At 57.3% G+C, this 26,467-nt stretch overlaps 2 protein-coding genes across 17 annotated transcripts in view; one reads left to right on the top strand and one right to left on the bottom strand.

The window, feature by feature from the left end:
• Positions 1 to 17,046, top strand: part of TBCD (tubulin folding cofactor D) — a 145,999-nt gene extending 128,953 nt beyond the window's left edge. For 2 of the 4 annotated variants that reach the window (XM_044938748.1, XM_044938747.1), the window contains 13 exons: positions 955 to 1,046; positions 1,720 to 1,860; positions 2,779 to 2,862; positions 3,367 to 3,525; positions 3,607 to 3,745; positions 4,885 to 5,006; positions 6,792 to 6,869; positions 9,282 to 9,371; positions 9,767 to 9,854; positions 10,764 to 10,870; positions 12,506 to 12,590; positions 12,737 to 12,821; positions 16,807 to 17,046. In XM_044938748.1, coding sequence (XP_044794683.1) covers positions 955 to 1,046; positions 1,720 to 1,860; positions 2,779 to 2,862; positions 3,367 to 3,525; positions 3,607 to 3,745; positions 4,885 to 5,006; positions 6,792 to 6,869; positions 9,282 to 9,371; positions 9,767 to 9,854; positions 10,764 to 10,870; positions 12,506 to 12,590; positions 12,737 to 12,784 — 1,233 coding nt within the window. In that variant the 3' untranslated portion in view covers positions 12,785 to 12,821; positions 16,807 to 17,046. The remainder of the gene's footprint in view (positions 1 to 954; positions 1,047 to 1,719; positions 1,861 to 2,778; positions 2,863 to 3,366; positions 3,526 to 3,606; positions 3,746 to 4,884; positions 5,007 to 6,791; positions 6,870 to 9,281; positions 9,372 to 9,766; positions 9,855 to 10,763; positions 10,871 to 12,505; positions 12,591 to 12,736; positions 12,822 to 16,806) is intronic. The other 2 variants (XM_025279793.2, XM_025279791.2) reach the window with 1 other exon arrangement.
• Positions 1 to 26,467, bottom strand: part of B3GNTL1 (UDP-GlcNAc:betaGal beta-1,3-N-acetylglucosaminyltransferase like 1) — a 130,291-nt gene that overhangs the window by 8,144 nt on the left and 95,680 nt on the right. For 3 of the 13 annotated variants that reach the window (XR_003107739.2, XR_006549389.1, XR_006549390.1), the window contains 2 exons: positions 19,316 to 19,420; positions 1,292 to 1,369 (listed from right to left, as the gene is read on the bottom strand). Coding sequence is in view for 6 of the 13 variants with exons in the window: in XM_044938750.1 (XP_044794685.1) it covers positions 19,340 to 19,420 (81 nt within the window). In the remaining 7 variants the exon portion in view is untranslated. Of the gene's footprint in view, positions 1 to 235; positions 1,370 to 13,332; positions 13,465 to 16,966; positions 17,097 to 17,802; positions 18,567 to 19,315; positions 19,421 to 26,467 lie in introns of those variants that run through there. The other 10 variants (XM_044938750.1, XR_006549388.1, XM_006043533.3 and 7 more) reach the window with 7 other exon arrangements.

Consider the following 26,467-nt stretch of genomic DNA (forward strand, 5'->3'; position numbering starts at 1 on the left):
GTGCCATCCAGCCTTTTCTGCATTAGGAGCAAATGTCTCCGGCCTCATCTGGGAAGGCTGCCCTCGTGGCCACGTGAAGGGTCCCAGGCCTCCCACCCCAGAACTCCTGGGGAGGGGCCTTTTCTCCCCAGCACGGGGTCCTATGCTCTGGCATGGCCGGGGGGCAGGGTTCTGCTTGCCGTTGAGCTCCATGATCCTTGGCCTGTCTCCTTTCAGGGTGATCCATCAGCTCCCCTCATACCCTGACTCAGCTCCTGAACTCCCTGGGAGAGTGGGTGCCAGAGTCAGACCCAGGAGACCCTGCCAGCCTCAGCCCACCCAACTCTTCCCTTTGTACTCCCTTTTCCCTCAATTCAAACATCAGTCGTGGTCCTGGCGGCCCACCTCCCAGGTGTCACTGTGGCCAGGTGCCTGGCACACATGTGCCCCTCACCTGTGTCGCTTTCCCCTGCCCCTGACACCTTGGGATCCAAGGCACCAGACCAACTTAGGTATCAAGATGGGGAGCAGACCATCCAAACCCTGCCCGGGGGCTTTTCTATTTGAAACACCTGGCATTTAGAACAAAACTGTCACTTCCAGAGTAACTGGTGAAGATGTGAGCAGCTGGGCACTTTCATGTGCTGAGGGCTCCCCTCCAAGCAGGGAGCGGGAGGGAATGGCTGGCCTTGGGTGTAGGGTCTTGCCCTGGAGGGAGGAGGCAGACTTGCAGAGATTGCCTGAGTGCCAGTGATGGGGGCGTGGGTAGGAGGGTAGTTAGGAGGCAGCCGTGGGAAATGCTGGGGGCACCCCTGCCCCACTCAGGGCTCTGTGTGTTCTCCAGGGCATGCGGTCTACCCGGACAAGCCACCAGCCATGCTGTGCTGTGTTCTGGGCACAGGGTGCCAAGCCGGGTCTCCCTCTGCATGCACGGACATGCATCTTTAGGCCAGCAGTTCTGCCTTTGCTTTTCAGGTTCTAGCAGGCCTGAGGGCCGTTACCCACATTTCTCCCAAGGACGTGAGCTTTGCTGAGGCCAGGCGGGATGCCTTGAAGGCCATCTCTAGGTGAGCCCTGCTGATTTTTCTCTCCAAAGTCACTGTCCTCTCAAAAGCCAGCGACCGAGCATGAAGGGATGTTCACAGCAGTTTGTGTGAGAAGCCCCGTGTGTCAGGGGCTGAATCTACTTTGAGGCAAACATTTTTATTTTCTAGTTTCTTCTCTTTTCAGAGGACTGTCTGAGAACATGCCAACTCATAGAGGATCATTACGGTTTTGTCATAATGAATAATGAAACCCATAGTGCACTTACCTCTGTGTTTTGGGGACAGTGGGCCTGCTCAGGGACTGGGGCTGAGTTTTCTGCTCATGACCGTGGCCCCCCGGTTGCCTGTGTGGAGGGAATGCTGACGTTAGTCACACACATGCACGTTGGGAGGGGCTGCCCTTTCTCTGACAAGCTCCGTGGAGTGCCTTCTGTGGGATGGCGGGGTAGGAGGGGCCAGCCACAGACGGCCCCCGGTGCACCCTGAAACTGTAGACGCTAGAAATGTGGCTCGGCGACGTGTCATTCAGCATCGCGTTAGTGCAGGAGCGTTACGAGTCTGCTTCTGAGGTTATGGGTCTGTTCTGAGGGCATCCTGGCAGGAAAGACACATCCAGCCAAAATGATAAGAACGGCAGGAGAGCTTGCATGGAATTCTCAGACATTAGCTGGGTTTCACACGTTTTTAATTTTAGGATTTGCCAGACTGTTGGTGTGCGGGCAGAAGGGCCTCCGGACGAAGCTGTGTGCAGAGAGAACGTCTCCCAGATCTACTGCACGCTGCTGGACTGTCTGAAGGATTATACCACCGACAGCCGCGGGGACGTGGGCGCCTGGTGAGGCGCTCGCGCTGTCCTCGTCCCCGCTCGCCTCACGAGTGTCCCACCAAGGCCAGAGGTGCTCGACCTCGGCTCTGACCCCGGCTGGGCCCTTGATCCCCAGGGCAGTGTGGGCGATGGTGCTCTGCCTGCAGCCGGGGCTCACGTCTGCCCGGGACACGGGGCCCGTCTTCCTGGTTCTTTGTGTGCCGTGTGGCTCTCGAGCGGATCCTGGACACTGAGGACGCTCTTGTTCTGCTTCGTCCTTCCAGAGGGCGCTGACGGCTCTGCAGCAGGCAGCGGGCCTGCCCTGAATGCAGAGCCGGGGTCTCCGTCTCGCCTGGTGTAGGCGGCTGCTCAGGGTCTGGGCTTCTGACCGCGTGATGGCACGTGCTACCTCCTGGGTGGCGCTCACTCCTTGGCGGGAGGGTGGGTGCCCCGGGCGTGCAGTCCCTGCTGACCCTGGTGATGTGGGGCCGTGTTTGTGGTCCCCATTGCCCAGCTGGACTGAGTGTTCTTTGTCCCAAGTTTGAAATGGTGCTCTCACTCTGGAGTTAGACCAGCAAACAGGAGCTGTTCTACATACATTTATCTCTCAAAAAGCCTTTAAAAGTTTTTTTGCCAGGAGGAAAAAACAAACCGACTTTGTAGAGTGGGTATGTTCTGTGCTTAAAGGTTCAAGGGGAAACCAGCGCTATTTCTATGTGCACTTGTGGGAGAGTTTTCTGGGCCCTGGCCGTTTGTCTTTGGGTGTCAGGTGTTTCTGAGGTAATGTGTGAGGGAAGCATCCTCAGAGAAGGGCTGCCAGCAGCCTTTGTCGAGCCTCCTGCGTGTTTCTTGTCCCGGGTTGAGGGTGCCAGGCCCTGCTGAGTGGCTGATGGTCACATAGCACCTGGGGCAGTAGGCCGGCTCCTCAGCCCCTCCGTGTCTCTGCAGGGTCCGCGAGGCAGCCATGACCAGTCTGATGGACCTGACTCTCCTGCTGGGTCGGAACCAGCCAGAGCTGATCGAGGCCCCCCTGTGAGTCTGTTCTCCCCGTGTAGGGAGAGGGGCAGCCCAGGCCCTCCCTCCCGACACCAGGGCCTCTGCCCCTGGCTCGGCCTCTCCTGGGGTTCAGGCCTGTTGGAGGACAGCCAGCTCCTGACCTCAGGGCCCCTGTGCCCGTGCCTGCTGCTGCTGGGGATTGGCCATCCTGTGCTCTGTTGGTGCCCTGGACACCGGGCTGCCTCTGGGCACCTTGCCAGCACAGAGTCACCGTGCCCCCTCCGTTGCTCTTGTCTAGGCCCCTGAGGAGACCTGGGCTGGCTTCCCCGGCAGCCCCCAGCCCAGTTCCTCTGGCTGCAGATGCCCCTTCCTCCATCTCTTCCCCTTCTTGGAGCCCATGGTCATGTCAGGCCCACTGCTTCCACTCCAGACCTCCGCGTGGGCTTCCGAGGCGTCAGGTCCCGTCCCACCTGCCGCCGGGTTGGCCCAGGTGCCCGCTCTCTGGCTCCAGATGAGCTAACCCTGCACTCTGGCCTGCAGCTGCCAGCGGCTCATGTGCTGCTTAGCCCAGCAGGCGAGCGAGAAGATCGACCGGTTCCGTGCACACGCAGCTCGCGTGTTCCTGGCGCTGCTCCACGCTGACAGCCCCGCCATCCCCCACGTGCCCGCCCGGCCTGAGCTGGAGAGGCTTTTCCCCAGGTACTGGTTCCCGCTCCAGGGCGGGGGGACAGCCCTGCTCCCCGCGGGGCAGCCCCTCCAGCTCGCGCTCCTGTCTTGCAGGGCCGCCGTGGCCTCCGTGAACTGGGGCGCGCCCTCCCAGGCCTTCCCGCGCATGGCCCGCCTCCTGGGGCTGCCTGCCTACCGCTACCACACACTGCTGGGGCTGGCCGTGTCCGTGGGCGGCCTGACCGAGTCCACGGTGAGCAGGCGCCTGGGTGGCGGCCCTGTGAGGGAGCGCCACCTCCTTCCTTCCTTCGGGACCCTCTGGGGGTGGGCGGGTGGTGTTCCCCTGACCTGACGGCACCTGAGGCAGGAGCTCAGCAGCCCGCTCCCTGGCTTTTGTTCGGGTCTGGATTCACGCCCCCACACAGTGAGGGCCCCGTGCTTCCCCAGCCGGTCTCTCCAGGTCCCTGTCCCCTGTTTGTGTGTTCTGTTGGTGGTTTGTTGTCTGTTCTGCTCTGTTGTCGCCCCTGTGTGACTCCCCCCCCGCCTCTCATCCCTCCCTTGGCCCCAATTCAGTGGGTTCGTGGTTTTCATCACTTCTGGAAAGGTGTCTGCCCCCCTCATTCCTGCTCACTGTCCATCCTCTCCTCCTTCATGCTCCTGTTAAGTTACTCCAGTGTCTGCAGTTTTGTGTAGCCTGCCTGTTCCCTCCCACGGTTGAGTATTTTGTCATTGCTGTTCAGTCCTCACTTGTCTCTGACTCTTTGTGACCCCACGGACTGCAGCACGCCAGGCTCCCCTGTCCTTCGCTGTCTGCTGGAGCTTGCTCAAACTCATGAATGTTTGGTGTTTCAGTAATTGTATATTTCATTACCAAACATTCGGTTTGATCTGAAGCGTTCTTGTGCTTTTTCCTTGCACATCTCATGATTGCATTTTCTTTAATAATCATCACCCACTGTCCTGCACTCCGTTTCACGAGCTGGTGTCTGCTGTCGGAGGGAGGCCTGCACCTGCTCTTTTGCTCTGCTGACTCCTCCCTGAGGACTCACCTGTTGGGTGTTGGTTGTGTGATGGGGTTTGGTGTTATCCTGAGGGGAGGTGCCTTTGCTTTTGCTCCCCAGCAGCAGTGGTCGCCCAGATGCCAGGCATCTAAGTGGTGCTTCTTACAAATTTGGTGACAGTGTGTGAGGGCTTGGGTTGCCTCCAGAACTATTTCCCTGATATGGGTGTCTACACGCCCATGATGGGCTCCTCACGCCCGGCCTGGACAGCCTCTGCCGGATCCCCATGCTGTGTAGCAGACGAAAGTCTGTCACACAGGCAGCCCCGGGAGGGGGAGCTGGGAGCAGGGTGGTCTTGTCCCTTTTACGAGAACGCTTCTCTGTGTGGCAGGTCAGGTACTCAACACAGGGCCTCTTTGAGTACATGAAGGAGATTCGGAACGACCCGGCAGCACTGGAGGACCTCGGCGGGACCCTTCTGCAGGTCTTTGAGGACAACCTTCTGAACGACAGGTGAGCGCCGCTGTTGTCCCAGTGACTTCTCAGACCCCCAGGGTCTCACTGCCCAGCAGGATTTTGTGGGGAGGTAAGGTGGGCACAGCCAGGCAAGGGCGTGACCCAAGCACGCGTCCCCGGGTCTGGCCGTCACCTCCCAGGCCCCTCGGAGCCTGCACTCTGAGCCGGCTGTGTATGTTGGAAGTAAAGTGCCAGAGGCTGTGATCCCAAGACAGTTTGTCCGGCTCTGGCCTGGGTGCTTCCCAGTCGTGCCTGCCTGCATGTCATGGCCGCTGTTCCGACACGTGGCTCATGCACAACTGTGACCACAAGGATTGGAAAGCGACCAGTCTTCTCATCGTTTTTGCTGTAGCATTTTGTTAACTGCTTTTCCAAGAAAATGGAGTGTAGACCCCAAAGCCCTGACTGCAGACTTGGGGATGTTTCGTGCACCTTCTAAGAGGGCTGTTCCTGGGCTCGGTGCTCGGCTGGCCCAGGACAGCCGGGCACCGGTCACTGTGGCTGGACTGCATGCCCCTCACATAGGCTGTATTCCTGGGAGCCAGACAGTCTGAACGAACAGGAACCCGACCCAGAGCTCTCCGCTCCGAGGCGTGGGTGACACCTAACGAGAGGCACGTAAAGAGTGCAGTCTGAGAAGTTGTGACTCATGCCAACATCCATGAAACACTCAAGCACATCTGTCACCCACAGTTCGCCTCCTGACCCCCCGCCCCCACCCCTTGTGACCCCCCGGCCCCAAGGTAACCACTGATCTGCTTTCTGTCACTGAGAAATCTGGGTGCCCCCAGCCTCACCACAGCTGGCCTGGTCGGCCCTTTCACTGCAGCTGATCTGACGGGCTGCGGTGTTTGTCGTGGCTGTGATTTGCCTCCCCTGCTGACCGAGGGTGCCAGGCCTCTTCTTGGGCACTCGTGGGCTGTCTGCAGAGCCTCTTTGGTCAGGTGTCTATCGGATCTTCTGACCTTTTTTTTTTAACTGGGTGTTTTTAACATGCTGCTGGAGTTTGAGGTTTCCTTACACATGTTGGACGAGTCCTCTGTGAGATGTGATTTGCACGTTTCCTCCCAGTCTCTAGCTTGTCTTCCACACTCGTAACAGTCTCTCTGTTAAGGAGAAACATTTTGTACTTTGATAAACTTGTTTGTATCCTTGTTCTTTTATGAATTGTGTTTTTTGTGTCATTGTCTAAGAAATTTCTGCGTGACTCAAGGCTCCACGACTGTCTCTTACGTTTTCTCCTAGAAATTTCGTAGTTTGAGTGTTCCGCTCAGACCTCGGGTCTGAGTGGGGTTGGTTTCTGTGCGATGCGACGACAGGTCCAGGCCTGTGTCCTGGTTTTCCTGTGGACGCCCCGTGCTCCACGTGTGCGAAAGACTGGCCTTCCCACTGCGTTGCTTTTGCGTCATTCTCAGAAATGGTGGGTGTGTGGTCCAGCCTGCAGCTCTTCTGTTCCTGGAAGTATTTGCTTGTCTTCACACCAGGATCACACGGTTTTGATCACTTGGGCTCTGCCACGATTATGTAAAGGCAGCGGTGCTAGCTCTCCAGGCCCGCGCTTTCCTCCCGTCGCTGCGTGGGCTTGCCTTCATCCTCGGTGTTTGCACATTAGCCTCGGGACTGGCTTGTCGTTTCCTGCACGTCCTGCCAGGAGTTTGGTTGGGGCTGAGCTGTTGGCCGTCCAGGGAGGCCCGCGAGGCAGCGGCACTGAGTTTCCCACGTGCGCGGGTCTGCCCTTCCGCTGTTCTGACACCTGGCGTCTCACACTTGCCTTCCCCCCAGGGTGTCCGTGCCGCTGCTCAAGACGCTGGACCAGATGCTGGCCAACGGGTGCTTCGACATCTTCACCGCCCAGGAGAAGTGAGTGCTCCCTGTGTTCTGCTGCCTCAGTGGTTTAGCCTCGGGCTCACCTTGCAGAGAACCATTGATCAGATCCAGAGATCAGGCTTCTGGGAGATAGTTTCCTGGTATGTTCAGGGTCAGCTTTTATACACACTCTAAGAGCCACCAAGAACATCAGCTGCTCCCGTGGGGGTTGGGGGCTCCTGCTGTCCGTTTGGGACACGGAGCAGGTGGGGCGTTGCCCCTGACGGGGGCCTGCAGTCAGCACCGCTGTGGACGGTGGATTGGATGGTGAACGGGATCACAGAGGGCCTGTGATGGTCACGGTGCTGAGACCTGGGCCAGGTGAAGAGCCCATCTCAGACAGAGCGGGGCCACTGGGAGGCGGGCGGGGTGGGCACAGGGGGCGGATGCGAGGCCACTCCCCTCCCCACTGGGTTCAGGCTGCTCAGCTGCCGAGCACGGAGCACTGCAGCCGCTCCGCCAGCCTCCCCGTCTGCAGCCCTGGCATCTGGGGTTCATCTTCTCCCACTTCTGAGGTCTCTGCTCTCGGTCACTTGATCTCAGAGCTCCCCTAGGCTGACGGTGACAGTCGTTGGTCCTATTTCTGGGGGTTCTTCCACAGCCAGGGCAGCCTCCTTGTGCTGAGCAGGGTTCGGGCGAATCTTTCAAGGCCTCTGGCCTGCAATTTGAAAAAGGGTGGCACCGGGTTCTGCGCCGGTCCCCTCTGTGTGCCCGCCACACCCCCTCCACAGGCAGGAAGCTGGGCAGCTGCAGGCTTGCCCCCTTTGCCTCTCAGGCCTCGGTGGTGCCGTCTTGAGTCTTGTTCCTTGTCAGTTCCTCCAGGCGGGAGTGGATCTGGTTGGTCCCTGTTGCTCTGCCTTTGCTGAGACTCTCAAGTGCTCTTGTAACATCGAAGGGTTTCTCCTTTAATTCGCGGGTGGTGCAGCCCTGCGTGTTTGTACGCCTCCTGTTTGAGCAATGGCCTGTGCGTGCACGGGCTGCGCCGTGTGATCCTCGTGTACATTGCATGGCTGTACTTGCTAAGCGTTCTGTTTCAGATCTTAACCTATTTTCCTGCTTTGAAGATTTTCAGACTGAAATGGTAGGAGAAAGCAGCACTCCAGGTTGTCAGGCTCATCTCCAGCTGGGGGTTCGTGGCTGCTGGTGCTGGAGAGGAGCAGCTTGCCAGCAGATCTCTGTGGGTGTGCGGGCACGAGGCAGCCGAGGAGGACTGTGGGCTCCTGGGCAGGCCTCTGGGAGGGCGCAGTGGTTCTCAGACAGGAAGGCTGGACGGAGCAGGTGTGGACCAGAGAGGCCTGGGGGTCGAATTGGAAGGCTCTCCGAGCAGATCAGGATGCTGTAACAAATACCACAGCCCGGGTGGTTGAACACCAGAAACTCATTCCTCCCAGTGCTGAAGGCTGGATGTCCAAGTTCAGCAGAGGGACGTGGTCTTCCCGTGTCTTCAGGTGGCAGAGAGACCACTAGAGACCACGTCTTCTCTTAGCCCACTGATCCCCTATGGGCTCCTCGTCAGCCTCCCAAGGCCCCACCTCCTAATGCCCTCACGTTCCAAGTTAGAACTTCAACATAGTAGACATGAACATTCAGTTCATAGCAGAAATGTTTGGTTTAAGGTGCTTATATAGATCTCGTCCAGAGGAGATGGATCATCAAGGCTGGAACTCAGTAGAAAGTCCTCAGTAAACAGGTGGTATGTGATCTCATGAGGTCACGGGGGGGCAGGAGTAGACAAGTGGCTGGGGCAGGCATGTAGATGAGCAGGGCCTTGGCAGAGCCTTAGGGGTGCCCCACTGTTAGGCAGAGGGGAGCAGAGGGGAAGCAAATACACCAGGAAGGAGAGTTGGGGAGCAGCCACATAGGCTGAGAACAGGAGGGACCTCAGCGTCCAGAACCGGCCTGGGGTCGCGGCTCTGCCGGAGAGGAGCATGTTCCTCTCATGGAGACCCATGCTGGTCGTGGTCGCCATGGCCTCACGTTCTCCTCGGTCAAGCAGAACTGGGTGGGGGGCGCCCCTGGTCCCTCCTTGACCCTCCAAGAACCTGGACGCAGGAGTCCTGGGACCCAGTCACGGTGCAGTCGTTTTCCTTGATCCTGGGCTGAGCCTGCTGCTGCCATGGCCCACGTCGGCTAGGCATGCAGTGGGGTGGGGGTTCTGGGTGTTCCTGTTACTTCGAGTCCCCGCAAGGGCATGGCCTGCCCTCCTGTTGCAGGGCTGTGGGACAGGGAGGTGCGTGGGGAAGGTGGCTTGTCGAACAGGACAATGGGGCTCTGTCCCCTGCTGCACTTGGAAAGGGGCCAGCTGGGTGCCCTGGCATGCATCCCCAGGGGTGAGTTGTCTTTGGGGGCCGCCATCGGCAGATGCTCCCCGGAAGCCCACCTCCAGGTCCTGTCCTTTCCTTTCAGTCACCCCTTCTGTGTGAAGCTGCTTGCGCTTTGTAAGGAAGAGATCAAGAAATCCAAAGACGTCCAGAAACTGCGGTCCAGCATCGCGGTGTGAGTTCCAAGGAACTTATTAAGGCGGGAAGGGGGGAGGCCGGCCCAGCAGCTGAGCACAGGGTTGGGGATGTTCGTTCTGATGCTTCCGTGTTCCTGGCAGAGCAGGGGGGCCCTGCCAAACCCTGCCCACCCTTGGGCCAGCCTCCTAGGCAGGTCAGTGGGCACTGGGTCAGGGAGCCTTGTCATAGAACAAGACTCAATCCCGACAGTGGAGGTATGGATGCCCCCACCGACAGAGAGAAAGTGGATATTGAACCTGGGCTGCCTCCCTGCAGGGAGACGGCCCTGAGGCCTGGGGGTCCTCACAGGCAGCACCTGGGTCCCCTCCTGCCCCCGGGAAGCGAAGGTGTGGGGTGTTGTGGGTCACTCATTGGAGTGTGGGGTCCCCGCAGGTTCTGTGGGCTGGTGCAGTTCCCCGGAGACGTGAGGAGGAAGGTCCTCCTGCAGCTCTTTCTCCTGCTCTGTCACCCCTTCCCCGTGGTGAGTGTCCCGGCCCCCACACCGGTGCTGGGGGGCTGATGCTTCCTGGTGTTGGCGTGGGCGGCCCTCAGTGGAGGGTGGGCCTCGTCACGGTGGGCGGGGTGCCCTGTGCCTGGTGGCTGCAGCAGCTGCCGTGTGATGGCTGAGCTTGGCCCCTGCCCCTGGGGGTGGGTCCTGATGTTCCCCTGGGGCCCCAGGCAATGGGCCCGGGTGCCAGGGAAACGCCCACACTCAGGGGGATCCCTGCCCCCCTGGGATCCTGGCCGCAGGTACGCCTGGGTGCCCCACCGAGAATAGGCGTTCAGCCTATCAGTGTCCTGCGGGCTCTGGTTCTGAGGCTTCTGGAAGGCTCAAGCTCAGTGGCTTTACCCCCACCTGGGGCAGCACCTGCCCCACAGCCCCCACCCCAGAGTCAGGTTCCCAGGCAGTCTTCTCTTCCTTTGACAGAAGAGGTACCCCAAGGTGACATCTTCCTAGTAGGGCCACTGGATGCCCCTTTCCCCATGATCAGAAATGCAGGTTCCAGGCCCTGAGCTGCTGGCCAGGACCCCGGGGGTGGGCCTGGGGGTTCTGAGGGCACCTGTTCCATGAAGTAAGTCCCCACCAGGCACGGCTAGACGAGAAAACGGGTGAGAGGACTGCTCTGATCAGGGGCAGGGTTTAGCGCAGCATTTTAGCGAGGGCATGTTGGAAGCTGTGCGGCCTCCTCCTGATAAGGGCCACTGGGGGCTGCGGGGTGGCCATGGCGGTTGTGGCCATGGATGGTGAGTGGGGAGAGGTCAGCTCCTCTTAGCTCTCTGCCCAGCCAGCCTTTCCTGGTTTCCCGGGACTCTGGGCCCTCAGGAGCTGCCTGGCCCCCATCCCTGCTCCCAGCCAAGGTCCCATCAGCTCTGCTCTCCATCCTGCCAGATCCGGAAGAACACGGCCAGCCAGGTGTATGAGATGGTGCTGACCTACGACGTGGTGCCCGCTGCGGTCCTGGACGAGGTCATGGCTGTGCTCAGCAGCACGGCCTGGTGAGTGTGGCCCAGCCTTCTCCCGGGAGCGTGGCGGGTGCGGCACCTCGGCAAGTGGGACCCCCGGAGCGTGTCGTGGTCTCTCCCAGAACCCTCCAGAGGTTAGAGGAAAGGGGGGCTCCAGCCCTCGGCTCAGCTCTGGGTTACGAGGCGGCAGTGGTGTCTGGCCGACCCCTCCTCACCCACGTGTCTGCGTTTCTGTCGCGCAGGCTCATTTTCTCCCACCCAAGAGGATGAGGAAGGAGAGGGTGCCTCCTGCTCCTGGGGTGTTTGGGTTGGAAGATCCTCGAAGTGAAATTATTTTTTACCAAATACCATTTTTTTAAAGTGAAAAGTTGGGTTGTTCCGAGCACTGATTGGTTAGAGCCTAACTTATTTTTTTGTGGCCACTTTTCCATTGATCGTGTCATGGCTCTGGGCGCCCTTTCTGCAGTTTATTGGGGTTGAAATCACTTGAGAATGGCAGCTCCCGCCCCCTGAACTATGGTGTCAGAAGTGCAGGGAGGCGTGGCGGGGCGGGCAGTGTCTCCCTCCGTGGGGAATGTCTCCCTCCCACCCCAGACACTCACTTCCCTCCTGGCGCCCAGGGCCACCCCTCGTTCCAGGTCAGGGCTCCAGGGTTGTTTTAAGCACAGTTCCTGCCATCTCTGTTGGCTCCTTGACTCTTGATGGGTTTGGATGACAGGTTTGAAAGGGGTGTTGAGTGGGGCAAGGAGGCGCTGATGGAGAAGCAGGGAAGGGGTGGCCCACGAGCAGGGTCCAGCGGGCAGCAGCGCAGGATGACGGGGGTGACGCTTGTCCCGCTCCAGGCACCACTCACACGTATGCGCACACCCTCGGGCACTTGCATGTGCTCCTTCAAGGTGACTACGCTCCTCGTCCCCATTTTGGGCACAGAACCAAAGTTCAGAGGTTGCTCAGGCAGCAGCAGTGAGGCCCCCAGGACTGGGTTCCGTCCAGGTCGGGTCACCCTGCTTACGAGGGAGGGACATGCATCATGTCCTCACGTGGCCCTCCCTCAAAACAGTGACGTTCCTGCAGGGCCGAGCCCTGCGCATGGAGACCGAGCGTCGATGCAGCTCCCGCCCCCACCTGGCAGCCCAGCTCCCCCGAAGGACAGGGCAGGGCCTCGGGTTTTAGGGCCTCGTCGAGGTTTCCTTGGGAGACCCTTGCCTCCAGGAGGAGGGCGTTCTGGTAAACATGCTGCAGGCCCCGCGATGAAAATTCCAGAGCAGAAAGCATGGCCCCAGGAGACGGGACGCCTCTGCTCTGCGAGCCGCTGGACAGGGCACGCTTGTCTGCGATGTCAGTGATAACAGCACAGAGGCGTGTCCTCCATGCTTGAGAAGGACCGTGAAGGGAAGGTGACGTGAAGCCACCAGCGCCCGGTGGGCCCCAGGGTCCCCTTGAGCTCCCATACCTGCCTTCCTCTTCTCACAGTTCAAGGCAGAGGGGGCGCGTTCCCAATTCCTTTGCTAAAAAATTCCAGAGGATTTATGGATAACTTTTTTATCTTATAACAAAAGAAAAACATGCTCAGTTTTCTTTATGGTGTTGCTAAATATAATTTTTATTTTTAATGAAAGTTGTAAATAAACAGCTTTCAAAGTCAAATAAAACCCATCTGTGCCCTAGCCTCCACCTCCCTGCTGTCTTGGTGTTTCCTGGCTCTGGCCCAGGGTGGGGCTTCCTGAGAAAGCATTCAGGAGCAAGGCCTTGTGTGAGTGTGGGTGAGGCATCCTTTTCCCTGATTTCACCTCATCTCGGGCATTGGGGTTTCTGCACACCCGACAGGAAGATCTTGGCAGATTTACCCGCGTGGACTGTCCCCATGGCTGACGTTGCTCCCTGCCTTCTCCTCCCCAGGGACGCCGAGCTCCCGGCCGTGAGAGCCCAGCGGAACCACCTGTGTGACCTCCTGGGCGTGCCTAGACCGCAGCTGGTTCCCAAGGTATCACCTGCCCCTCAGGCCACCTGGGGGACCTGGGGTCCCTTCCTTGTGAGACCTCCAAACACAGCTCCATGAGCTCCTGTTCTGAGTTCCAGGGTCTAGAACATTCCAGGATGAGCTGCGTGCCACACGTTCCATGTCGATCCCTTTCAGGATCCCAGGAGGCAGCACAGCAGGACTGTGGAATGGGGGCAGAGCCGAGGCCCACACTCTCCTCTCCCACCTGCCCCCCCGTCCCACCAGATGGGCCCACCCTGAGCCCTGGGGCCGTCCTGAGCGATGGCGGTGCTCCTGCCGCTGCTCCCCCTGCCCCCCACGCTCTTCCGCCAGGCATGTCTCACGTGTGTCCTGTGGAGCATCAGCACCCAGGCCTGGCCCGCTGAGCACCCGTCTCTTGCCCTCAGAGCAGCACAGCAGTCTTCCGCTGTGTCCACTGCCCCCCGGGCCTTTGTCCCCCCAGAGCCGGCTGCCGTCCGCCCGCCGCGGCCGCCGTCCTCTGTGGCGCGTGTGCCTCGTCGCTGCGGTTTTCTGACGCTGAGGGCTCCAGGCCGCTCTTGCAGCTTCTGTGTCATTGGGAGACTTGAGACTGTTTCGTGTGTGCCTGGAGAGGATCAGGGCTCTATTTCTTTTCAGTCTGTGGGTCCTGCAGGAGTGGAGGTGGGTCGCAGCAGCTTGGGCTGGGGTCCTAGGGAGGGCCCGTGCCCTCCTCCTGTCCCCACCAGCTGTGTCCCTCTGACCTTGGGCACGAACCCTGCTCTGGAGAGGCTGTTGAGGAAGGACCTGTGTGCAGGAGAGCGTGGTGCTGAAGCTCTAGGTCTCCAGGCACCCCAGTGTTTGCCCTGGCCACCCCAGGCGTGCGCCTCAGGCTGCCGGGGCACCAGTGCCCGTTTCCGGGGGACTCGCCAGGCCGAGGACTCGGGCGGGCAGTGCTGAAGCAGACTCCAGCATGACGGTGCTCCCTGCTTGCGCTCAGGGCTGTGTGGCGTCTGCGATGGGCGCTCCCTGGTTTCCCTGGTGACAGGAACGTGGCCACTTTTTATGAGATCTGAAGTGTTGGGACATTGTCTTTCCTTGCGTGTCAGACCTTTTGTGTTCTCTCCAGGTTGCCCATCTTTCTATACTTTTGTCTTCAGGGTCCTTTTTCTGGACGTGTGTCCTGCAAATGTCTCCTTGTCCTTAGACTTAATATGGTCCTGTTTGGGTATCTCAACCTCCTGTAGGGTTGACAGTCTTTTTCCTAAGAGCTTTACTGTATTACTTTCTACGTTTGGACTACGATCTGCCTGATCAGCTCCTCCTGGCCGCGTGGTGGCGTCAGGCCACACGCGTGGCTCCATTCTCGGATCATCGTCCATCCATGAGCCAGCCAGCCCACAGCCCCGGATGCAGGCCTCAAGATGCAGGGAGGGCTCTGGGGTCTCACAGTGGGTCCTAGTGCCCAGTTATCTCAGCCTCACGGTTCTTTTTGCTTCACGGTCGTCTTCTCTTCCCAGTCCTTGGGTTCGCACCACCCCTGTAGGATAGACTTGCTGGGAGTTTGGCCAAGGTTGCCTGCAGCCTGAAGGTCCATTAGGTGAGAAGTGACGTCTCTGCTCCGAGTTTCTTGACCGAGAACACGGTGTGTCCATCCATGGACCCCTCAGGGTTTTATGGTTTTTGGAGCAGAGATGTTGCATGTCTTTTTGTAATTGTCCCACAGTTCTTGGATTTTCCACCCCTCCAACCCCCATTTTTGTTTCTCTTTGCCTTTCAGTTTAGGAAGTTTCTGTTGACCTGTCTGCAGGCTCACTGATTTTGTCCTTGGCCCCATCTGGCCTTAGGAGGCGCCCACTGGAGGCACCTGTTTCACCCGCAGTGCTGGTGGCCCCTCCGTCGCTGCTTGCGTGACTGTCCGTCCCTGCGTGGCCTCTGCGGTGTCCACCAGAGCCCTTGGTGTACTAATCTGGGTTGTGTCAAGCTCCTGGTCTGATAGTTGCAGTACCTCTGCCATTTCTGAGTCTGCTTCTCACATGTGCACTGTCTCTTCAGACTGCTTTCTCTCGCCTTTCTGTATTTTGTATGTTTTTGTTGCTGCTGCTGCTAAGTCGCTTCAGTCGTGTCCGACTCTGTGCGACCCCAGAGACGGCAGCCCACCAGGCTCCCCCGTCCCTGGGATTCTCCAGGCAAGAACACTGGAGTGGGTTGCCATTTCCTTCTCCAATGCATGAAAGTGAAAAGTCAAAGTGAAGTCACTCAGTCGTGTCCGACTCTTAGCGACCCCATGGACTGCAGCCCACCAGGCTCCTCCACCCATGGGATTTTCCAGGCAAGAGTGCTGGAGTGGGGTGCCATTGCCTTCTCCAATGTTTTTGTCGAGGGCCAGCCTTTTAGGGGAACAGGCATGAGATAACCGGAGTGTGAGGAATTTGCTGCAGCAGCAGGTCCGAAGCCGAGTTGCTCCTGGCCCTGGTCCGCAGGGGAACCACGCAGGAGTATGAGCTCCTTGGAGAGGCCACCAGGGCTTCTCATCCTTGTGCCCGGCCACGCTCAGCCACCAGCTGTTTGTCAGTCACCGTTTAAGTTTGTCTTCTAGATCTTTTCTGTTTCCCAGCTTTGGGGTGGGGGCTGAGAAAGGTGACTGGTTTTCAGTCTGTGTATGACTGTACTTTGTTGCCATTTTGTTGATTATTGAGAAAAATCTCAGTTTCTCTTTTCAGTTTTCTCAACTTCTGTGATGCATTTGAAGCTGTGTTCCCTGTAGCTCAGCTGGTAAAGAATCCATGTGCAATGCAGGAGACTCTGGTTTGATTCCTGGGTTGTTAAGATCCCCTGGAGAAGGGATAGTCTACCCGTAACTCCAGTATTCTTGCCTGGAGAATCCCGTGGACAGAGAAGCCTGGCGGGCTACACAGTCAGCAGGGTTGGCAAAGTCAGACACGACTGAGCCGCTTTCACTCCCTACAGGTGCCTGTAGCTTTTAAAGCCTGTGGCGTCTTCCTGGCGGATTGACATCGGTGGGAACATTCTCATTTATCTATGATGATACCTCGTGCCTTAAGTCTCCTTGGTGTGATGTCAAGCACCACAGCGGAGTTTTTGTTTAGTGTTTATGTAGTGTATCTCTTTTCGTTATTTCACTTCCAATTTCTGTATGTTCTTATAAACAGTAGAGAGGTCTTATCTCCTTTTAATCCAGTTTAACCATTGTTGGTAGCTTGAGTGTTTTCTCCACTTGCATTTAATGTGTGATTTTGGCTTTATTGGGTTGGTTTGCCAATTTCTTTTCAGTCATTTCTTTGCTTTCTTGTCATCGTTGGCAGTGGTTAATGATGTTTTTACCATCTCGCTTCCCCTTCTGTTAACTTCCTGCAGTTTTCCTGCTGTTCTGTTAGGGGCTGCTTGTCGGCGGCGCTCCTTCCTGATGTACTGCACTCAGAACTGCGGCACCGCGGCTCAGCTGTGGTGCCCTCGCTGCCCAGGGCCCAGGCGTGCCTTCCATTCGGCCACTTCTCCCTTCATTGTCCTTCAGTTCACTGTGCTCTTAACTCTCCATTTCTCCTCTCTGTGGCAGAGTTATTCCTGAGGTGAAGTCTCCCCCACCCCCGCCTGCCATATAAGGGTACGGCCCTTGCCTTCTCTGGGGGCCCTGCAGGACCCCCCTCAGATGTGAGGCAGGGGCAGCACCAGTCGGTCCCCAGGTGATGCTGTTGGTGACAGGGTGGCCAGATGAGTGTTGATTCTGTCTCCTCATGTGATGGCCAAGCACACCACCAGCTTCCTAAGGAAACGCGCTTTCAACATTAGGAAAATGTTGTAAAGATGGGTGAAGCAGTGGGGACAGGACAGTTACCCTCCATACCCGCTCTCTGTGCAGAGGTGGTGTCGGCCGGGGGGCTCCCAGCATGTTCGGGGAAGTGGCACAGATGCAGTTTTCGCAAGAAATGGGGTGCAGGGGCGGCTGGGGAGACAGCACTGACTGGCTGGCCTTGTCCCGTGTCCCCCGCAGCCTGCTGTCCGCTGAGGCGAACTCGCGCCTGCCTGGCCGGGAGGAGGAGCCCGGGCACGGTTGACAGAGAAGATGCAGACGGACGACAGCCTGGCTGGTGTGTGCGAGGGACCTGGCGTCTGTTACCTGGAGGTGGTGTCTCCTCACATGCGTCCTGCGCCCGAGCCCGAGCACCCTGGCCTGTCGGTGCTTCTGTCCTCATCCCCAACCCACGTTTAATAAAATTCCCTGCTGAGCAGCTCCCCGCCTGTGTCTGCCATTGGTGCCAGCAGGGATGTCTGGTCAGGGAGCTGGAACCAGAGAGGCGTGTAAGGTCCCTCCCCACCCACCCCTGCTGAGACCCACAGGGAGGGGTGCCCGGGAGCACAGGCCTGGGAAGACCGGCTGCAGCCCCCAGCTGTCCCGTCACCACGGCCGCTGTGGCCTTGCTGGGTTTGGTCTTACCCATTGACAGGCTCTAGGAGACTCACACTTAACGTCAGATCACAGGGCAGAGAAGGCGCCACGCCCCGGGGTGGGAGAGGGCGCCTGCCCCAGGCCCTTTTGAGGGGTTGTGTGACAGTGTCTCCCCTCACCCTGTTCTGGCATCCCGTGCACACGGCCATCGCTAGTTCTGCCTTCCTGTGGTTTTGTTCAGTCAGAGCTGACACTGTTTTGAATGCTGCGGGGACCAGTTTCATCCACACACGGGACTTGTGATGGTAGCTCAGACCCTGGACTGAAACGGTGTGGTCAGCAGCTTCATAGCTGTGCCGCGTGTGACCTCCAGGAAGTGGAAGAACCACACGGTCTGCACCTTTTTCCCATTTGTCCAGAGTGGGGCACACACTCACTCGGGGTTTGTGAAGCAGACAGGCTGCTTCTCTCCACGCAGGCCTGTCCAGAGGCCAGTGCGCGTAAAGGTTCCCCACCTGGGCACTTGTGTGGCCGGGGGGTCGGCGCCTCCCGGGGTGAGGTCTGGATGCAGCAGAGATGTGGACGGACAGGTGAGAACACGTGAGGCACAGCCGTAGAGCCACGATGGTGCCGCTGCACCCAGGCCACAGGACAGACTGCCTCTCATGGGACGCGTGGGGCCATGTGGACTCAGCCCGCGCGGCAGGAACAAACAGGGCCCTGTGGGCACGCAGACCTTGGTGCACAGCTGGTTTCCAGTCTTCACTGCTGCCACCTGAGGGCGAGTAGCTGCTGTGGGGACTGTCCTGTGTATCGCAGAACGTTTAGCCACAACCTAGATGCCGGCGGGAGCCCCTCCCAGTTGTGATGACAAAAACACCTTCAGGCAGATTCCTGAAAACAGTGACCACGTAACAAGAATAACAGCTACTGTGTGGATTTTCAAAAGCACGTAGAATTTTGACAACAGTAGCAGCAGTGTGAATACATGCAGTTTTAGGTTTTAGAGCTCTGTGGCCAGAACACCAGTTCTCCTGCCTCTGACTGACACCTTTGTATTTTGTGAAGGGTCTTCCGAGACCCTCTGCACGTGGACCACAGTGCTTTAATCACCAAGGCTGGGAATTCCGACCCAGACGTGGCTTCACAATGCGGCCACTCCTGATTGTTCAAGCCCCCTTGACCCTCCTCAGAGCCAGGAGTTACTGCCTCGTTCATGTGAACTGTTAGGGCAGGGCCTCCATCCCTGGGAGTCATCACTCACTCCGGCATCAATGACACTAACGATTCAACACGTCGACGATTTCTTCTTGGATCAAGGAGACAAGCCCAGTGGCACCAGCATCACCTTCAGGGGAGAGCCACTGGGCTCCCGAGACCAAGAGACCAAATGGAGAAATGGGCAGTGCCAGGCCATTTCTCAACTCAGGACTGCTGTAGCTGCGGGCTCCCGGGGGCCAGGACATGGTCAGAACTGCCACCTTCCCCAATTCTGGTCACACTTCCAACATAGGACCAACCAGAGAAAGAGGCGCTCCCCTGCCCACTCACACCCGCGGCCCCTGCCAGGCACTGCGGGCCTCTCCCTCCCCGACCCAGGTCTCCGCCACACTCAGAGAGGGGCTGACTCCCCACCGGACAAGCGTCAGCGCACAGTCTCTGTCCCCTGGGGGGCCTCATCCAGCCCCACGTCTCTAACGTAGGCTGACCCCACACAGAGCTGCGCGTCCACCCGGACCGCACAGAGGGCAGAGCTGGGAACGAAGTGGGGCGTTGGGGTTCGTGGCCATGGGGAGCTGGGAGTGACCAGTACAGGCTGCTGGTGCCACTGACATGAGGGATGCTGAGGAGGGCGTGGTGGGCAACCAAGCCCCTGCCCTAAGCAGAGGAGCTGTTCCAGGTCTTAGTCTGTTTGTACACATGTGTGGACACATCAGAAATACATGGTGGGGCGCAGACCACACGTAAAACACGCCTGGTCAAAACACTGAGCACCCTCTTGGTGAGTGGGGTTTGTGGGGCATCTGGGCACCACCCGCCACATGCATGTGGGGCCCTCCTTCCCTGCTGGCCCTCAGCCCTGGGCTGCAGCTGCTGGGGGCCTCGTACCTACCTGGGAGCAGCTGCCACGGGTCTGTCAGCTGAAGTGAAGGAAGTCCCGGCCCTCCTGCAGGTTCAGCGACCTCAGGTTGTCCTCAAACGCGCCCCCCGTAAGGTCCTGTGGAAGGAGCAACAGGTCAGCTCTGTCCAGCCTGTGCCGGGGACCCCAAGGTGCTCCCTATGAACTCCTGTTCCATGGCTGAGAGGATGGAGGGGCCTGAAGGGAATCCGCTGGCCACTGTGTCTCACTGGTCACCAGGGAGATGGGGGGCAGGGGGTCCTCTGAGGGGCCTCCACCCACCCTGCCTTTGGCCCCCCGCTGCAGGTGGTGGCTGACCCACCCCGGGGACTCCGGTGAGGCTCACGTGGGCAGTCCCTTTCACTCATGCCTGGGTCCAGGGCAGACCCAGCTTCCCCGCTCCTGACTTGATCCTGGGGTCTCTCTGATGTCCCCCTGCCCCACGCCCTCTGCAGGGGCCACAGGTGGGAGGCGGCCCAGGGACGGAGCCTGTGACTCCACAACCAGCTGCAGGCAGAGCCCTTCCTGCCCCCACCCCAGGCCTGTCCCCATGGCTGTGACAAGCCGGGGCCCTGCAGGAGGCAGGCTCCGCCCACGTCTGCCCTGGAACCCTGCTGGCGCCCTGGGACCTTTCTGGCACGGGACTCGCTGGTCCAAAAACGTTCGGCCAAGCCTGCCTGGTGGCCACCCCATGGATCCCCAGCCCTCCTGTGTGGGCCACAGCGGGTATGGGGAAACGCTTGCAGGCGCCTGTCCTTCGTCCCAGCGCCACCTGCCAGGTTCCCTCCTGCCTCCATAACCAGCAGGGCAGGCGTCTCTAGCCGGACGTGGGAGGGGTGACCTGACCACCACGTTCCTCCCATTGCATGTCACCTCTCCTGGGACCCCACATGGAGGCTCCCCCTTGTCCTTGGCCGTTTCTACAGCTACTGCTATTACGTAAGTTTTGCTAGAAGTATTTGAATGGAAACCATTCTACCTGGAAAACAACTGGAATTTCCACATTCTGTTCCCTACTTGCTGCCTGGTCTCAGCCCCCCTGTTCTCCTCCCATTATCTCCAATTTTCAAAGGAAACACATGTGGGTTCAGGGCCAGCCCGGTCACAGACCTGGGTTGATAGAGGGGCCCCTGGGCAGGCAGGCCTGTCCCTAACCTGGGGAGGGGACTGACTTCACAAAACTGTTCAAGTTAGATGCTTCCATGAGTGGACAGACCTCCTTAAGACAACAGAAAGGTCAGACAAAACCAAGGACGAGAATCCAGAGGGTACAGGGGACTTCTATAGGTCATGAAACACACAATCCTGTAGACAAGCTGATCAGAAATGTCAAGGGAGGAAATCCACACACCTGATGTGGGAAAGATCTCAGCCTTGCCAATGATCAGACAGAAACGAACCCCACCGTCTAGCTGTGGGGCCTCGGAACCCTCCTGCCTCCAGGCGTGTCCCCTGGCCTGGCCACTCCCTAGGCCTTGTCTAGCAAAGCAGAAGACGTGGCCACCCCACAAGCCGAGGACAGCAGTCAGGACCCTCCACACGAAGCTCTGGTGTGACGCTCATGGCTGGATCCCACAACACCAAGAAGAGAACAGCCGGCCTCTAGCTTGATGTGGAGGAGGCCGGACCCCAGAGGACACAGCCGACTCCATCACACAAGCCAGGACCACGCACTCCGCCTGGAAGGACTAGCTGAGAAAGTATGAACCACAGAACCAGGCAGTGCTGGGGGATGGCTCGTCATCTGTTAAACTGTGCGGCAGGTTCTGGAACGAATGCCACAGTTTTCTTCAAGGGCAGGTGGTTCGTATTTATGCCTTTGTTGCCTCTGTTCTGGTAAAACTACATTTACAGATGCAGCTGATAGGCCACACTTTGGCCATTTCCTGAAGGTGTGAAAAGTTCACAATAAAGTTTATCAAAGGAAAATGTGAGAGGGACTTCCCTGATGGTTTGGTGGCTAAGACTGTACACTCCCAATGCAGGTGTCCTGGGTTCAATCCTTGGTCAGGGAACAGATCCCACATGCCGCAGCTAAGACCTGGCACAGCCTTGAAGAGTAAATAGAAGAAATGCGAGAAAAGTTCTAAAAAGAATAATGAAGGAAGACTAGCTGCACTCGGTGGTGAACATTATAAAGCTACAGTCAGTAATGATGCGAAGCAGACAGATCAGGAGAAAAAGGCCAGGACTCCAGAAGGAGCTCCACATACACATTCACACCTCACACACACAGATGGCACTTCCCCACAGGCAAGGACGTGGGCGTCTCACCAAACGACGTGGGGACAACTGAGGATCCTCATGGAAAGAGAAAGTCTTTATAGCAAAATAAATTCCAGTTGTATCGAAGATATAAGGAAAATACTGGAGTCTGAGGACCAGATTTAATGTTTTTATAAAGTTTCATAATGAGGAATGATTGTCTTAGAATGAATAAAACATCTAAAAGTCTTGAAAAATTATTTTGACTATACCTGAATAAAAAATTTCCAAGTGGCGAAAGATACAAATTTAGTCAAACGGCACAGAAGAATCGGCAGCTCTTCACAGACAGTGGTTGGTTTTTGTTGCTATATAAAGAAAAATACTGAGACCATCAGAGAAACAGGCCAATGCAAAGGATAATGTACCAAAGGGAAATAAAGATGATTACGAATGTGTGAAGAGACGCCCTCCTTACCCACAATGTGACATTGCCGGTTGGAACCATAAACTTACTGTTTCTCACCAGCAGCTTGCAAAGACAGGACGTCAGGTCCCACTGGAGAAGGGTCACTGGTGGGGGTGTAAACTGGCTCAGCCTCCAGGGATGGAATGGCTGGTCTCATGGCTGATGGCAGGCATGCTCGTTGACCAGCACCTTTCAAACATTTCTGCCAAGCGTGTAGCCACTTGAGCAAAATTATGCATATATAAAGATATGTAGCGTTATTTCTAACAGCAAAGAGTAAAAATGGCCTAAAGCTACATCAGTAAGTATTGGGTTGGCCAAAAAGGTCTGCAGGGTGCTACATTCTGTACATTTTCTGTAAGATAATAATAGATAATATCTGGATTAATAAATGTATGAAACATCTGTATAATTGAGTGGGATGCAGATATTTTTAGGACAAGGGACGTGATTCCCTCAGAAGCTCCTCTAGCCAGCAGTGAAGGAGGCGTTCCTGCCGGCACAAGGAACCCTGGACCTGAGCCCCTAGAAACACGTTACCCCACAAGCCAGTTTCGGCAACAAACAGGTCGCAAGAAAGCGAGGGAGACAGAGGTTACCTCGGGTCTGCATTCCAGCACACAAGCATGAAAAGGTAAAACACACCTACAGGGCAGATTTCAACACTGATGGGATATCTGGAAATTTGGGGTGAGATAGTGTTGTTTGGGTAGGTTTTTTTTTTTTTTTTTTTTAAGCTTTTAATTTTTTTAGGAAACAATGAAGAAACAAGGCTAGAATCTGCCTTGATCGCAGGTTGGGGGAGTTGGGGCTCAGGACAGCAGTTGGGGCTCAATGCTTTGGCCGAATGTGCTGGAAAGAAAGCTCCCTTCATAGTGAAGGCGAGCACAACAGGGTTAGGTGGCGCCAGGGGGTTTATGTGGAATTAACTCCAAGATATACCATTAGGTGAAAAAGCAAAATACAGAATAAGTATGTACAACATGCTGATGTTGGTTTAAAACACACACACACACACACACACACACACACGCAGTGCAGGGGGTAAGGGGTTGATCCCTGGTTGAGGAAGAGCCTGCACACCATGTGGTGTGGTGTGTCCAAAAATAAAAATCACTTACACGTCTGTGTTTGTGTTTCTGCCTCTAGACCCTCCAAAGGCACAGAGCAGGTGGTGGGACGGGAACGGTGCTCCCTCCCCACCCAACGTCTGCTCCCCAGGGAGGGTTTGCATGGGTGGGGTGTCTGCTTCCTGGCTATTTTGGGTCCCTGAGAAGTAGACCCTTAAGAGAACCCATCTTCTTTGAAAAGTTAGGTATTGTCTGTGTATAGTTTTAAGTTTTCACGTTACAACTGCTCCTTGCAACCCCATCATCATTCATCCAGTGTCCCTGGCAACTTGGTACATCGCTTATCTTGGTCTCTCAGGAAACTGCTTTCAAACCAGGAAACCCAGGACCAGGTGGGTGAGGGCCACAGGAGCAGCGAGTCCGTCCCTGTGTCAGGCCCCAGATGGCCATGCCCCTGACCCAGCACCCGCACCCCGTGGAGCCCCTGCTTCTGGTAGACACACTCCATGATTAGGTCATGCATGACTGTGACGGGCATCTTGCTACAGACCCAGCCCCTTGTTGGCTTTCACAGAACAAGCTGCCGTCATGGGGGGAGTGGGGGCGGGTGGCAAACAGCCAGCAAAGCACTGAGGCCCTTGGCCAACATCCTTGAGCTCTGACTGCTGCCAGTGGCCACGAGTCTGGAAGCAAACCTGCCGCACGTGAGCCTCCCGACGAGAGCGCGTCCCCGGCAGGCTCCACCGCTCTCACCTGGAGCTGAGGCCCACCTGTGGTGCCCGGGCCTCTGACCCACAGAAACGTGAGGTAATAGTAAATGTGTGTTGTTTGAGGCTAAGTTTGTAGCTTGCTGTATAGCGTTAGTTTAATAACAGGTTCAACCTGGCAAACAGTCTGAAGAAAACCTCAGGGTGACAGGTTGGGACTGGAGCCATCTGGCCACCTGGCCCCAGGACCGTCACTGCACGGCCACCAGCAAAAGCATGAAACTGGCCCCTGCTGACCCCACACACAAACATCAACTCAAAATGGGTCCAAGACCTAAATGAAGGGGCAGAAATCATAAAACTCTTAGAAGAAAGCACACGGGTAAATCTTCATGACCCCAGATTGGGTGCTGTTTTCTTAGCTGTGACACCAAACAGGAGCAGTCAAATTTAAAATAGATAAAATGGGGACATCCCTGGTGGTCTAGTGGTTGAGAAATTGCCTTCCAAAGCAGGGGATCTGAGTTCAGTTCCTAGTTGGGGAACTAAGGTCATGGGGCGACTAAGCCTGCCTGCTGCAACTGTTGAGCCCAGGTGCCACCACGAGAGATCCACCGGCTACAGGCAAGACCGAACCCAGCCAAAAATAAATAGCATTCTTTAAGATTTGATAAAATGGACTTTGTCAAAGTTAAGCACTTCTGTGCACCAAAGGACACCATTAAGAGAGTGAAAAGACAGCTCACGGGGCAGGAAAAAACTTTTGCTGTAGCATCTGATCAGGGACTTGAATCCAGAACTATAGAGAACTCTCAAGACTCGATTAAAAGACAACTTGATCGGAAAATGGGCAAAGGACTTGAACAGACAGTTAGTTCCCCAGAGGAGACAGAGAAATGTCTAACAAGCCCATGAAAAGATGCTCTGAGTCCTCAGTTGTCAGACACAAATCAAAACCACCATGACAGCCATGTCACCCACCAGGACAACTGTGATGAACACCCACGTCACGAGGTGGGTGAGGATGTGAGAAACTGGGACCTCTGGGTGACGGGTGGAGCGTAAGTTGCCCCAAGACCAGCGATTCCACCGCAGGTCTGTGTCTGAGAGAACTGAAAACACACCCCACGGAAATCAGACCTGAACGTTCACGTGGCCGTGTTCAGACTGACAGAGCCTGTTGTGCCCCTGAAGCTCTGTCCTGGTCCGCGTGTTCAGCTCACCCGTGGTGCAAAGTCACCGACAGCAGTAGGAACCTCACCTCTACGGCCTCACAGCTTCTGTGGGGCTGGAGCCCAGGGCTGGGCCCGGCCACACGGGACCAGCTGGTGCTCTGAGGCCACTCCCTGCGCCAGGCTCCTGGGCTCAGCCTGTCCTCACGCCCACTCTCCCAACAGTTGGGTGACTTCACCACAGCGGTGCTTTGAGTGATGAGAAGAATAGGGATGCCCAGCCTGTGCTCCAGCCCCGCACGGGACCCCCAGTCTGACCAACACGCTTCAATGCCCCCCATGTCAGCTCAAGCCCCGCGGGAGCACAGCCTCAGGGAAGCAACATTCTCCATCAGCGTGGGCTGCCCTGGCCGGTCTGGGGGACCCCGGGACCACACAGTAAACTGCACTTAGAAGCTGTGAGTGCGCTGCAGTGCAGGAGGAGGCACAGGAGGAGGCCTGGGATCTTAAAACCAGTCACCAGCGAAGGGCTCTCCTTTCTCCGGTGCTCTCCACGGGCTTGTCCACTGCGTACATGCGGAGCGGGCCGCCTTTGCTGTGCAAGTGTGTGGGGCCCATGGGCTCCCTGAGCCCAAGACTCAGCGAGCGTCTGCACTTGAGGTGAGGGTGAGAGGCGGGTCCTGCCCGCTTCCCTGCTGCTGCTACCTAACTGTTGAATGAACACTGCCTCCCTTCTGCAAAAGCTGCTGCCTCCAGGAAGGCCTCTGGCCTGGGACCCTGGTTACTGAAGTTCCAACCTCAGAGGCTGGAAGCAGCCGCCTGTGTGCACATCTGTGCACCGTGCCACGTCCCCAGGGCACAGCACGGGGCCCTGCTCACTCACCCACCACTGCCCGCCCCCCCCCCCAGGGACACTTTGGGGCAGCCCCATCCTACACGAGCCCACAGGACTGGCCCCACAGTCCAGGTGGGTTAAGGACACTTTACACCTGCATCTGTGACTATCTTTCTGACCACAAGGAGGAAGTTCCAAAATGGGGGGACACTAGAACTGTTCATCATGAGAAAAGCTGATAAATGTACTGTGTTAAAAGTAAGTTTTTCTGGGAATAACCTGTGAAAAGACAAGTCACAACTTGTCTTGTTCAGAGAAAATGTGCTGAACACCAGTCAACCAAGGGCCAGCGCCCCTCGATGCCAGGCTCCCAGAAACCAAGGAGAAGAGATGGGCAGGCCAGCTGGCTGAGGGCTCCAAAGCCAAGAGAAGGTTGCCATCACCAGAGCCCACCAGCGGGCTTCATGATGCAAACTCGCACACCAGGAATGAGACCCCCACGAGGAGAGGGTAGTTCAAGGACCCAGCTCGTACCCTCCCTGCAGGACCCCAGTGTCCAGTCTGGAGCTGAGAAACAAGCACCTGTCCCATGCGGCCGCAAATAGGAAAGGTGAGAGTGTGATAGAGAAAACCGCCAGGACGCTGGTCACCCAGTGGGCGCACGCACGCAGGGCCACATGGGTGCAGC

Source organism: Bubalus bubalis, chromosome 3 (genome assembly GCF_019923935.1).
Source record: "Bubalus bubalis isolate 160015118507 breed Murrah chromosome 3, NDDB_SH_1, whole genome shotgun sequence".
NCBI lineage: Eukaryota > Metazoa > Chordata > Mammalia > Artiodactyla > Bovidae > Bubalus > Bubalus bubalis.